The following is a 12,174-nucleotide window of genomic DNA, read 5'->3' as shown; positions in this document are numbered from 1 at the left end:
AATACTATGTAAGCTAGTGTTGGATGAATGTCTTCCCCTTAATTTGCCATTTCACAAATTGAGGTAATGCAGAGAGGGCCAAGCAGACTGCAGATATTGTTGACTATGGTTATAAATACTCCTGTCTATTTTTTAACCACTATGCAATGCTGTGTTCTTGCAGCTGAGAATGTCACCAGTGCTTAGCGTATGGTGAAATGATAGAGGGCTTCCTCCATGTAGAACAGAACAGAATGTAACATTTACATTTTTGTTTATTTGCTTAGCAGATTATTTTATCCAAAGTGACTTATAAAAAGGGTAAACATCTGTCTTGGGGACTGTTTGGGAACAAGTGTTACAGAACATGGCTACAGAATTAATTAGCACAAGTGAAGAGCTCAGAACAAAAATACACACAAGTTACAATTCTTAGGTTACAAATGCCTAACAGCCAATATCAGATTGACAGAAATTCACCAAATAGAGTCTTCAAACATGAGTTTGTCCAGTTGCTCTGCTTCTGTCATTCCAACAGATGGCACATCACAAACGTGTAGTAATAAAATGCATTGCATTTGTCATTCCAATAGACAACACATTACAAATATTATCACTTCTTTTATGAATCTCACACCAAATGGCATATAAGAGACACAAGCGTTGCGTGTGTCATTCCAACCGATTACTCATCATAAACATTCATAGGAATGCAATATTCAGAATGGCAAATGCAATACATTTTATTACTACAGATTATTTAAATTTCAACCCGCCTTAGATGGTTAGCATGGTTAATATTCTAACATTACGCTTTGACACGAAAACACAAGTACTGCATGTGACATGACCGTTTCCTTGGACTGACTATAATGAAGGACTGTCAGACATTCACTTTACTGTCTTTATCAGATAATTTTTTGAAATGCACCAAAATGACTTTACTCTTCTACTCCTATCTATGCAAACAATTTGGAAATGAAAAGTTTGACCCAAACCCAAAATGGAGTGTAGAAAGACAGTGAAGCCAAAGGAGAACTCCTTCATCTCAAATGACTAATCTGCCTTCTGACTGCGAAGGTGTTGCTTCTTCCCAGTGGGCTCACTATATTTGAGCCCCACTACAGTTAGATATGAAGATTCTCAGTGCTTGGAACAACACTAAGTTACCACAAGGAGATTTCACTTGGAAATATAATACTAATTTATCGACCTATGTGGAAGATTCTCAATTATATTTATCAATCAAACCTAATGACATTTATTGAGTTGCATTAATAAGTAAAGCCACAGTCACACTATTTGATTTTATTTGACGCTGTCATTTATATAATCTTAGCAAGTCATGGACGGTCATGGTCCGTGCCCATCGGTCATGTGATGTGACATCTTTGACTCATTCAGATCAGTCTGCAACTCACCAAAATCAAGAGCTTAAATTGTAGGGACAGGCTGTTGTGTGTGCGAGAGTTGACAATCAATGAGAGTTCAGCTAGAAATACAACACATACAATGCACTTGTAAGGAAACACGTGGTGATGTAATCAGTCATCCTCTGTACTTCCTATCTGACATCCTCAAGAGAACAGCATCCAGTAACTACTGTACTGGTACTAAGTTTGATATGCTTTCTAGCTCAAAATCATGTAGTGTCCCAACAGCCTAACTTTCAAAGAGATAAACCTCGGGGCAAGTGTAAACTGCTTATCCTTAACTCTGCAAAAACAAATGACACAGAGTTGCGTGGAACTTTGAAAAAAATCAAGAAACAGAACTATCAACCATATAGTTACAGGCCTTGAACTGCTTTAAAATGAGATGTTGTCTTTGACACTTACTAATTCTAAAGTCCTGGGTTTACTGTAGTAAGATTTGCTTTTTCCACTTTGAAAAACAGGAATACGGAGATGTTTTCTCACCATAAATGACACATGCTTTCTCACCATATTTGATGTATTCTTTTATTTCAGGTAGAATTAACATCTTTAGTGCTTTATTCACTATTTTTACATACACCATAAAATCAACTCAATATCCTGTAAAAAGGATCCAGGCAAGAATGGGAAGAACTGTATAACCATGGGAGTCCAGCTGTTGAAGCATCATATTTGATACCAGTTAAGCTTACAGCAGATTTCACAATCCCTGACCTGACATTTAATGCTACGAAACTGTGTTCTCTGCCATTCCTGAACTAAAATTATTCTTATAAATTTAAAGAAACGAAACAAACTAATGCAGGAGGTAAAACCGTCATTACCTAGTATCCACGCTCTAGAATGATCTGCTTACCAATGTATCGAATGACTCACTGCTGCCTTCTGTTCTTCATTTCTTCATAGTATTATTTTGTGGAAGCATTGCTATGAAACAAGATTAACACTACTGGCCTGGCCTCAGTGGTGACACACTGAGCATTTAACTGTTATGTAATCTGAATACAACTTTGTATGCTATTACATACTTAACACATTGCAGAATGGACAGGCTGCATTCTGGGCAGCTGACTGAACTCTAATTATGTTATTTCTAAGAACTGTAGATCTCAAAAGCTTATTTTCTCCCAGAACTTGTCATCTATAGTTTTTTGTTTCCCTCTTCTCTATTTTCTGATACCTCTTAGCTTGCTATTCAACTTGTGGAAAAAAATAAAACTACTAGAAAGCTTGTGATTCATTGAACGTGTTTCCATGAAGGTACATATGTACATGAGTCATGGTGTTATATTTCTGTAGTTATTTTTTTTTTATTTAGGAAGCCATGATAACAGAGTGATGTTAGCCACACAGTGCCACTGAACCAGCCTCCCATGTCAAATCTCGTGCAACAGTCACTGTGTGTGTGGAGTTTATAAGTTCTTCCCATGTCTATATGGGTTTTCCTTCATGTACTCTGGTTATTCTTTCCAAGGATGTACATGTTAGCTGTACTGACACTTCCAAATTGTCCCTGTGTGGGTGAGTGCCTGAGAGGGCCTTACGATGAACTGTTTCCCTGTCTCTAAATGTGTTGTAAGTGCTCAACAGCCATATTGGGGATAAATGTAGAGAAAACATTCTTGAAAGTGACTCAAATCAAAGTAAAAAGTTACCCATGAGATAACTACTCAAGTAGAGTTTTTAAAATATTGGATATTAAGTATACTTAAGTATCACAAATACAAGTTAATGTAGGGTCTCTCCCTTTTATGCAGTATATAGTCAAAATTAAGTTGTTAGAAATTAAAATAACTAAGGTGGCCTTTTTTTTGTGTGTAAGTCATATTTTAACCACTTAAGTATGAGCCAAGTAACTGCAGCCTGAAGCAGTGACATGTAGTGCAAGAGAACATTTTAATGATTGCATTCTAATTCAGTGTCGAGGGCACCACTAGGAGAGGGGTACAGGCATCCCTCTCTTTAAGAAGGAGCTAATGTGTTTCTGAAAAAGCCATTTTAAAGTGAATTTTCTTCACATGAACTTATAATTACAGTTAAATGCAAAATATTTTTAAGCATTCCATGTCCCCAAAAATGACTCCCACTTTTGTTCAAACAACACTAGACTGCATGAAAATTGACAGAATTAGTTTAGTAATAACATTAGTCATTGATAGCATTGTCCTTCATTAAATAATCTACAATAGGATAAAACACTAATGTCTGTGTATCCAGTCCTCAGAGCAATCTGATTGGTCCGTTTTGGCCTTGGTGTGATTGGTCCGTTTGACTTTGGTGACGCGATCAAAAGAGGAAGTGTGAGTGTGAGATGCACTTGCCACAGAAAGTGACCTTTAAAGTGGGAAAGTGCAAAAGCAAACAGGAGGTGAGAAAGTTGCCTCAGAATGACAGAGAGGCTAAGAAGCAAGCCTTGCAGAAACGCACTTGACTGAAGGAGCACTGGTGAAGAGACATTCAGATTCATGTGACTACTGGGGAAAGGCGGTGAAGGTATATGTAGGACAAGAGATAGCAAATATTTATAAATCATTTTATTACCTGTCTTCGATGATTTTGTGCTCAAGGCCAAGCTTATTAGTGTTCGATAGCTAATCCGTGAGGCTGTGTCCCCCCCCCCACCATTATGATCTGCGCCATAGGCGAAAGTCTCATTTGCCTTAATGGTGGTGCCAGCCCTGTCGACAGGTACCATGACTAGTGCATAGAAATGCTTTACCTAGACTTTATCATTTCTACTTTCACATTAAAAGAAATGCCTTTTCGGTTTTTCTTGGGCTTTTCCAACAAGTTTTGGAGCCGTGAGCAACACATGTGGCAAGCTGAGTGACTACCCAGCACACAGTTTCTCTCTCAATTTCCCTTCTCAAGATTTCTTCCATTTTGTTTTTTTCTACAAGGTTTTTTGTTGTCTTCTTGGAGAGTCAATGCTGGGAGGCTGTCAAAAAACAGAGCTTGTTAAAGCCTATTAAATCATTCCTTGCATGATTTTGGGAATATACAAGAAATAAATTGCTGTTGCTGTTGTTGAGTGAACCACAGCATGTGAGCACACAAGTATACCACACAGCAGCTTTCAGGTCTGCCCCACTTTGTTTTGCAGGCTGCCATGAGGACAATTTATGAACACAGCAGAGTCAGCAGTGGAAATAACCTGAGACCACCCAGCTTCACCCCAAAAATCTGGTCTAATCCTGTGTGAGGACAGTGTCATCAGTTTTGAGAATGACTAAGACTGGGGTTGCACTTCACCAACATCCAGCTCTTCCCCATTCTGCAGGCTGCAGCTAGGTGAACAGGGAATGACTGCATAGATGATCAGGTGTTAGCGGCTGTGACATGCATTTGAACATCGCCCCAGATTCGTCGTATACAAGAAGTTTCCTAAAGCAGGGGGAGTCCATATTTTAAATAAAAACCTGAGCAATGCACTGAGCGTGTTTGCATTGCCATTTATTTTTCTGGTTTAATTTTACAGTAATGAATGTTTCTAGCAAAACAGAGTAAAAGTATCCATTTGCATTTGAAAATGTAGTGAAATCAGACATAAAATTGCTTATTCAAGTATAGTAGAAATATTCTCAAAACATAGTTAAATGCAGTAACACAGTATTTCTGCTTCATTACTGTACCACACTACTCTTTACTGCCTAGTGCTACTCGGATAGACTCTGGCTCCCTGTATTTTCAGCTGCTTTTAGAATGTTTTTTTATATTAATGAATCTGTGCATGCTTCTGGGTAGAGTACCACACAGGAGTAAAGTGAACCAACGCAAACCTTTAGCTAAATAAGCTGACAAGGCTTTCTATACCCACTGAAATGTGCAAAAAGGAACCGAGAGGACTAATTAAGCAAGCAGTTCAATGAAACATGTTGAAACACGTTAAAGAGTGTGGCTGGAATAAAATCCTTTAGTCACTGCATTCCAGGAGGAGCGGCACTTCACACCCCCATTTTTAATCCACCTTGAATTTGTAAAGAGAGAACTGAGAAGTCGATTTAAGAAAGGCGTTCCGTTAGGAGGTCAAATTAACCACTGATTACAGATGAATAGAAAACAGCAGCTACTGCAAATTTCCAGAAGAAAATCAGAGACCCCTTCTCTAGTTGCTGGTTCCATTCACGTGCTGAGTCTGCTCTTGCTTCTTTCACAAACCTTCATGCATAACGCAAGTGGATTAAAAAGGTGTCCCTTACCTGTCATCGTCGCTGTCTAAGGATGTCCCTGTGCTCAACATAGACTGAGATAAACTGAGGTGGGGTGGGCTGGGGCTGGAATAATCCAGGGACCGCCTGTGAGGACTTCGCTCTCGGACGAGGAGAGGTGATGGTGAGACTGGACGTGAATGAGACTGGTGCCGCACCACCTGTAAAAACAGAGTAAAGATCATAAAAATGAGCACCTGCTGATTATAAAGACAAATAAGAGGAATCACAGGAATGGAGACTCCGCAGGCAAAGGAGTACAAAGAATAAAAAAGAAAAACAAACAATTAAAACTTTATCCTCAGTTTGACTTTTTCACTAAACTCATATTACTTTTATTTAACCGGTTATTTTATAGGCAGTGTGGTAGCGCAGTAGTTAGCTCTGCTGCTTCAGTGTTGACTCCAATGGCTGGTCACTGTCTGTGTGGAGGCTGCACGTTGCCCCCATGTCTGCATGCAGTGCCTGTTGAAGCATATTTGGAGTCTTAGGCTTGTGGGGATGAAGACCCTTGTTGTCTGGAGCATGTACCTCTTCAGTTACATAAACGGTGCCCCTCCATGTACACACTGCGGAATTTACGGCGCACACTCCCCTTAGCTTTCATAAAGGGCATACAAACAATATTACCAGACCTCAATGACTGAGTGGTTTCTCCTCCAGTCTCTGGGGTGTGCACCCCTTAACCTTCATGGGTTGATTGGCTCAGACTATAATCGCCATTTTAAATTTTGTGGTGCTGGCCCTGGCAAGATGCCATCCTGGGCGGTTGTCTATGTTGTCCATATCAGTCTTGAGCACAGTGATAAGCTCTGGACCCTGCAACTCTGAGCTGGATGAAGCAAGTTTGACCCTGACTGCCTGGCACTTCTCTCCAACCCAACTTGTTCAAGGACACCAGCAGTGGAGGCTTCATAGGTAGCCCTGTGGTTTACAATCTAATGAATTAACCCTTAAGCCGTATTGGTTACCAATCACTGGACAACACAAGGAATAGGATTGTTGTGAACAACTTTTAGGTTATACAGTTCCTTTTTAAACTTCATTATTATACACAGCCATACTCCCATAATTTACAGAAGCAATTAGAACACAAGCGCATGTAATGAGCTACTCAGGGTCACACAACAAGTAGGAGACTGAACTGTCAACCTTGAGGTTTAAAGCCCAGTGCTGGAATCACTTGTCACGCATGTGCACCAGGCAACCATCTTCAAGGTTTTGAGGAGGTAACCAGCGCCACACTGGGACTAGAGGGGGCTTAAGCGCCAAAGGCATCTTCTCATGTCACAGTACAGTCGTGGACAAAAGTTTTGAGAAGTATTGGTTTACACGATTTTACACAGCCATAAATAAAGAATTATACAAAAACATTACCCGTGAGCAACTTCTCCCAACCATCCAAGAACAGTTTGGTGACAAACAATGCCTTTTCCAGTAGGACGGAGCACGTGCCCATAAGGCAAAAGTGATACCTAAGTGGCTCAGGGAACAAAACTTCGAAATTTTGGATCCATGGCCAGGAAACTTCCCAGACCTTAATCCCATTGAGAACTTGTGGTGGACAAGTGGACAAACAAAAACCTACAAATTCTGACAAACTCCAAGCATTGATTATGCAAGAATGGTCTGCCATCAGTCAGGATTTGGTCCAGAAGTTGATTGACAGCATGCCAGGGAGAACTGCAGAGGTCTTGAAAAAGAAGGACCAAAACTGAAAATATTGACTCTGCATAAACTTAATGTAATTGCCAATAAAAGCCTTTGAAACTTGTGAAATGCCTTTAATTATACTTCAGTATACCATATAAACAGACAAAAAGATCTAAAAACACTAAAGCAGCAAGCTTCGTGAAAACCAATACTTTTGGCCATGACTGTAGTGTCAAAAAGCCACCCAAGGAGGACATCTAGCTCTGCCCACAATGCCTGAGAAGGCTCCACCCCTTCCAGTACAGACAGCATAAAATAGAGCTGCTCCCAGTAGGTGGCGTCAGACAATCAAGGAGGACAGATCTCAAACAACTCTTACAATTGCTTAAGGCTGTCTGAAGCCATTTTAATTTCTGTTTGTGTGCCCAAGTGGCTATAATTTTCATTTCGTTTATTAAAAGGGGTGACATGGCTAGTACCCTAACATTTCTTTAATGTACGCTGGTCTGCTTCCCCTGGACACATACTACATCCCACTGTAGAAGCAGCTGTCCTCTGCAGTGAGTTAGCCTTGTTTATGACAGCATGTCTGTACAGGTCACTACTTTCATGGCCTTGGGACCCAGTTTTATTTGTTTTTGTTCAATGACAAGCCTCTATTTGAAGTCATTTTAATATAAAGTAGCCAACATTTTCACCTGAATGGTACACAGTAACAACAGAAAATACAAATTCAGCATTTAACTATGGTGAAAATGACAGAAGAAATACAAATAGTACTCATCCAAAAATAACTGGACATGAGTGTATAATGCAGAATCAAATTTAGTGTCCATTTGTCTTTATAACTGGTAACCTGGGCTTGTCTGACTGTCACAGATGTGTGGTGTTTTATTTGTGTGTTTTATTTGGTGCAGATAACACACAATAGCCATTGCTCACCAAGCTTCACAGTAAAAGTAATCTGGGTTGTTTAACATTCCTATTTGGATCAGATTTTTGGGATGAATCTTAGGTTGATAAGGAATTAGAAATGCTATGGGGCACCCAGGGAAATTGCCTTTCTTAATGAAGATAACTGGACTTGTTTCAGTCATTGCATTTCTTCAGCATGTTGAAGTAAAGTGTCTGGGTGCAAATCTAAAAATCTACTCCCTAAAATACTAAAGTGATGGCTGATGAAATTATTATTGTTATTTTTTTAAACTTAACCTAATGACTAGTGCTGGGAGGTATACTAGTTCATACCGAAAACCGTTTTTTATTTTTGTTATGATGTGGATTTTTCTTATACCGCAACACCGGCTTAAATAGCCTAAACAACGTTCAGAACGCAGCACAGCCGGAAACTGTTTAAGTGGGGGACCTTTTTCGCTGAAAATGGACAGAGGACATTCTGAAACTGAAGCTGTAGCAGATGATAAAGTTGTACTTGTTGACACCGAATAACTTTTGCCGAAAAAAGGAACCATGTCTGTTGTCTGGAGATACTTTGGTTTTAAAAGGTTGGATGTGGACCAAACAACTATTTACTGCAAATGCTGTCGAGCAAAAGTTGCCACCTGCCGCGAGCAATTTGCAGCACCCATCTTAGCCGTAAACATGATTTGGAGTACCATGAATGTATGGAACTAAGATTGGCACCCTCCACGTCCTCAGGTAAAACTGACAAAGCTAGAGGACACTCGAGTCAGATGTCACTTGTAGACGTGTTTGCTAGAGGCACTGCCTACAACAAAAAAAAGCAAGCAGTGGATCGAGATGACCAACGCCATTACAATCCATATAGCTAACATGTCAGTGGACAGAGATTGTTAACATTAACAGAAAGTGTATTTAGTTTACAAAAAATATTTACTATTTATTCCTTTTCTAAGACATGTTCAGTGCAATACAACTTTTGACAAGCATCTCTGGATATTTTACCAAGTCTAAATGCCTGTTTGGATGGTTGAAAACATGTTGTCAAAGTTGTTTGCAAAATGTGTTCAATAAAAAGGTTCTATATTTTGATGGCAACTGTCATGCAATGTGATTCCTTCTCTTCATTAGTGCCACCCCCTTGAAAAATATCACTTTATGGGGCCATGCAAACCTGTATTAATACTTGTGTGCACATTAAAATGTTTTTTTGTACAATGTACAATTCTCATGACGTGGAATAGGTTATTCTTAGCCAGTAATTCCAGTGGAAAATGTGGTTAATATCCACTCATGCATGAGGAAAAAAATACCATCCAATACCGTGAAACCGGTATAATTTTGAAAAATACCGTGATATTGAATACCCAGCACTACTGACGACCCTTCTAAGGTGTCCACCCATGGATTGAGAAACACTGACCTACTGTACAATGACAGTCCACTCAGTTCCTTTAACCAAGTTTTAATGCTTTGATTTAGTATCAGGTTTCTAAGTACATACTGGTAGACTTTGCTCATCTTTTTGTGCCATGTAAAACATTACTTGTATCAGATGACATTACAGATGCCATTTTCCCTTTACTTTGTTCTGAACACTTGGAAAAACAAGTTCTTAATTTATGAAATATTTATTGCTGAATGGTATATTACAGTACATTCTTTAACTTTGTAATTATTGTACTTATTTCACTTTCAGATTTAAACTCATCTTTCAGAATTGTTGAATTTAAATGTGTTTTATTTTAATCAGGTTCACTGCTGTGGGCTGCACACTGTCCTAGTCTTTGTGGCTGCAGCCTCACAGCTCCAAATCCCTGCTTACAAATGTGACGGTCGCATGTTCTCCCGTTGCGTGTTTTTCTATGGGTATTCCAATTTTTCTTACACATCCTAAATAATGTGCACGGCGTTTCTAAATTGACCCAGCGTTTCTATGTGTGCTCTATTTTGGACTGGAAACAGGAAAGAATTGATTTCAGGGGGGATGAGAAAGTACATGAACCATAAATCTGTCTATGATCAATCAGCTGGAACTGTCACAAAACGTATATCTTGGGGGGATTCAAAATGCTTCAGCTATGCCAATGTCCCTTTGGTTTCTGCTTTGTGCCACATGCTGCTAAGTCAGGCTCCAGCCCCACAACCCAGAACTGAACTAAGGAAGTGTGCAGAATCGCTGGTTTTTCCCCTGAGCTGCCCACTTTGTAAAAGTTCTAATAGCCAATTAAATTAAAGCAGGAATTTACATGCTAGCAGTAAGATTTACAATGTGTTTTATTTTGGACATTATTGTGTTAGTGATTAACTGCTTTAAAGCTGCAGGCACCTGCCTTTGATGCCAGGCCTGAGTAGCATACCAAATCATTTCTTGAATCCCTTCTCCCTGGGTAGAATATGAAAGAAATGTTCCAAAAAATGAACTGGGACCAGCTTAAGTTTCATTAATCACAAGAGGGTACATGCTGCCAATGTGTAAAACAAACTGTATGTCATCATTTTATATGACTATTAAAAAGCCATTCTCATTTATAATAAACACAATTCAAGACTGAAAACACATTTGAGAATACAATTTTCATGCTAATCAAGTTTCACACTGTAGGACTGAGAGTTGTAAAGGTAAAATGTTTTCTGCCACACTATACAATAAACGGGGATTTTGGGCACTACCTAGGTGGACAGCTGGTATCTTGAGCTTTTGCTTTACTCTTCTCCGTAGCCACAAAGCCATATCTTGGTCATGTTAACATTAACATGATTCTGCTGTATTTACCCATTAATATGTGTACATTAATATGTGTGTATTTATGTAAGAAAATTGTAGTACTTTACTGTCACAATATTATAAATCTAACTTCTTGCTCACTATGCTTAATACTACAGTAGCAGAAACAGAGAGGCCACAATGAGATTATGGCGTACACTAAGTGACAGCTGTGTCACTTGCTACTATTCTGTAAATTCAGATAGAGTAGCATTATACAAGCCATTTGTACCTTTGACTACAGGATACAGTTTGTTGTCAGACCAGAAGAGGAAGACCCAGACAAACAACAGCTACACAGGAAGTGGTTATCAGTTGACCATCTGAACTTTCATGAGTCAGACCTCATTGCCTTTTTTGCTTTTTCTTGGCAAATAAACCTACAGTTCAGGTTTGATCCCTAACCCTTTGTAATCATCCTTTGTGTCATTATTTATAAAATATAACAATGTGATAATTGATGCAGTGACATGTGCATGTCACCCAAACGGAACTCAAATTCTGAGTCCTCCTATAATGGCTGGACTATATTTGGTTGTAAAGTTATGGATGCAATGGTGTGAGATATTTCAACACTTTAGGGCAATGGTTCTTAAACATTTTTTTTTCTCGCAAAGTAAATGTTGCTTATTCCTTGTTCTTGCAACCCATAACCGCCACTTATTTCAATCATGCAAGTGGTGCCCCAACACAGAGCTATACGTGATCCTTTCTTAATCACTTCAATTGTAATTCACAACTCAAGGTGAACCAATTAGAAATGTCTCACAACCCATAGTTTTAGAAACTCTGCTTTAGGATGCAGGGAACTCCTTTGACCACCTTTGAATGATGCACTACATCTCAAGCACATTATTATACAGTTTTCAGAAGTCTTATGGGGTAACGTATCACAAGTCAGTGCATTAAATTCAAAACAGAAGTGATGGGAGAGTGTACCATGCTTACAGCAGATTTAGAAAGCATTCAGACCTCTGCACTTTTTTCACATTTTGCTATGTTGCAGCCTTGTGCTAAAATCATTTCAATTCATTTTTCCCCTCACATCAAGCAACACTAAATACCCCAGAATAACAAAGTGAAAACATGATTTTAGAAATTGTTGCAAATGTATTAAAAATAAAAAACTGAAATCTCACATTGACACGAGTATTCAGAGCCTTTGCTAGGTATTCTAAAATTTGTCTCAGGTGCATCCCATTCTACTGAT

General features: G+C 39.0%; 1 protein-coding gene across 1 annotated transcript in view; it reads right to left on the bottom strand.

The window, feature by feature from the left end:
* The window catches only part of LOC114648900 (TSC22 domain family protein 4-like), an 89,906-nt gene that overhangs the window by 65,193 nt on the left and 12,539 nt on the right, over positions 1-12,174 (bottom strand). The window contains exon 2 of the mRNA XM_028798219.2: positions 5,615-5,784. Coding sequence (XP_028654052.1) covers positions 5,615-5,784 — 170 coding nt within the window. The remainder of the gene's footprint in view (positions 1-5,614; positions 5,785-12,174) is intronic.

The sequence above is a fragment of the Erpetoichthys calabaricus genome, chromosome 3, assembly GCF_900747795.2.
Source record: "Erpetoichthys calabaricus chromosome 3, fErpCal1.3, whole genome shotgun sequence".
Lineage (NCBI taxonomy): Eukaryota > Metazoa > Chordata > Cladistia > Polypteriformes > Polypteridae > Erpetoichthys > Erpetoichthys calabaricus.
Note: the sequence above shows the minus strand (reverse complement) of the source record. Positions and strands in the feature narration are given on the sequence as shown.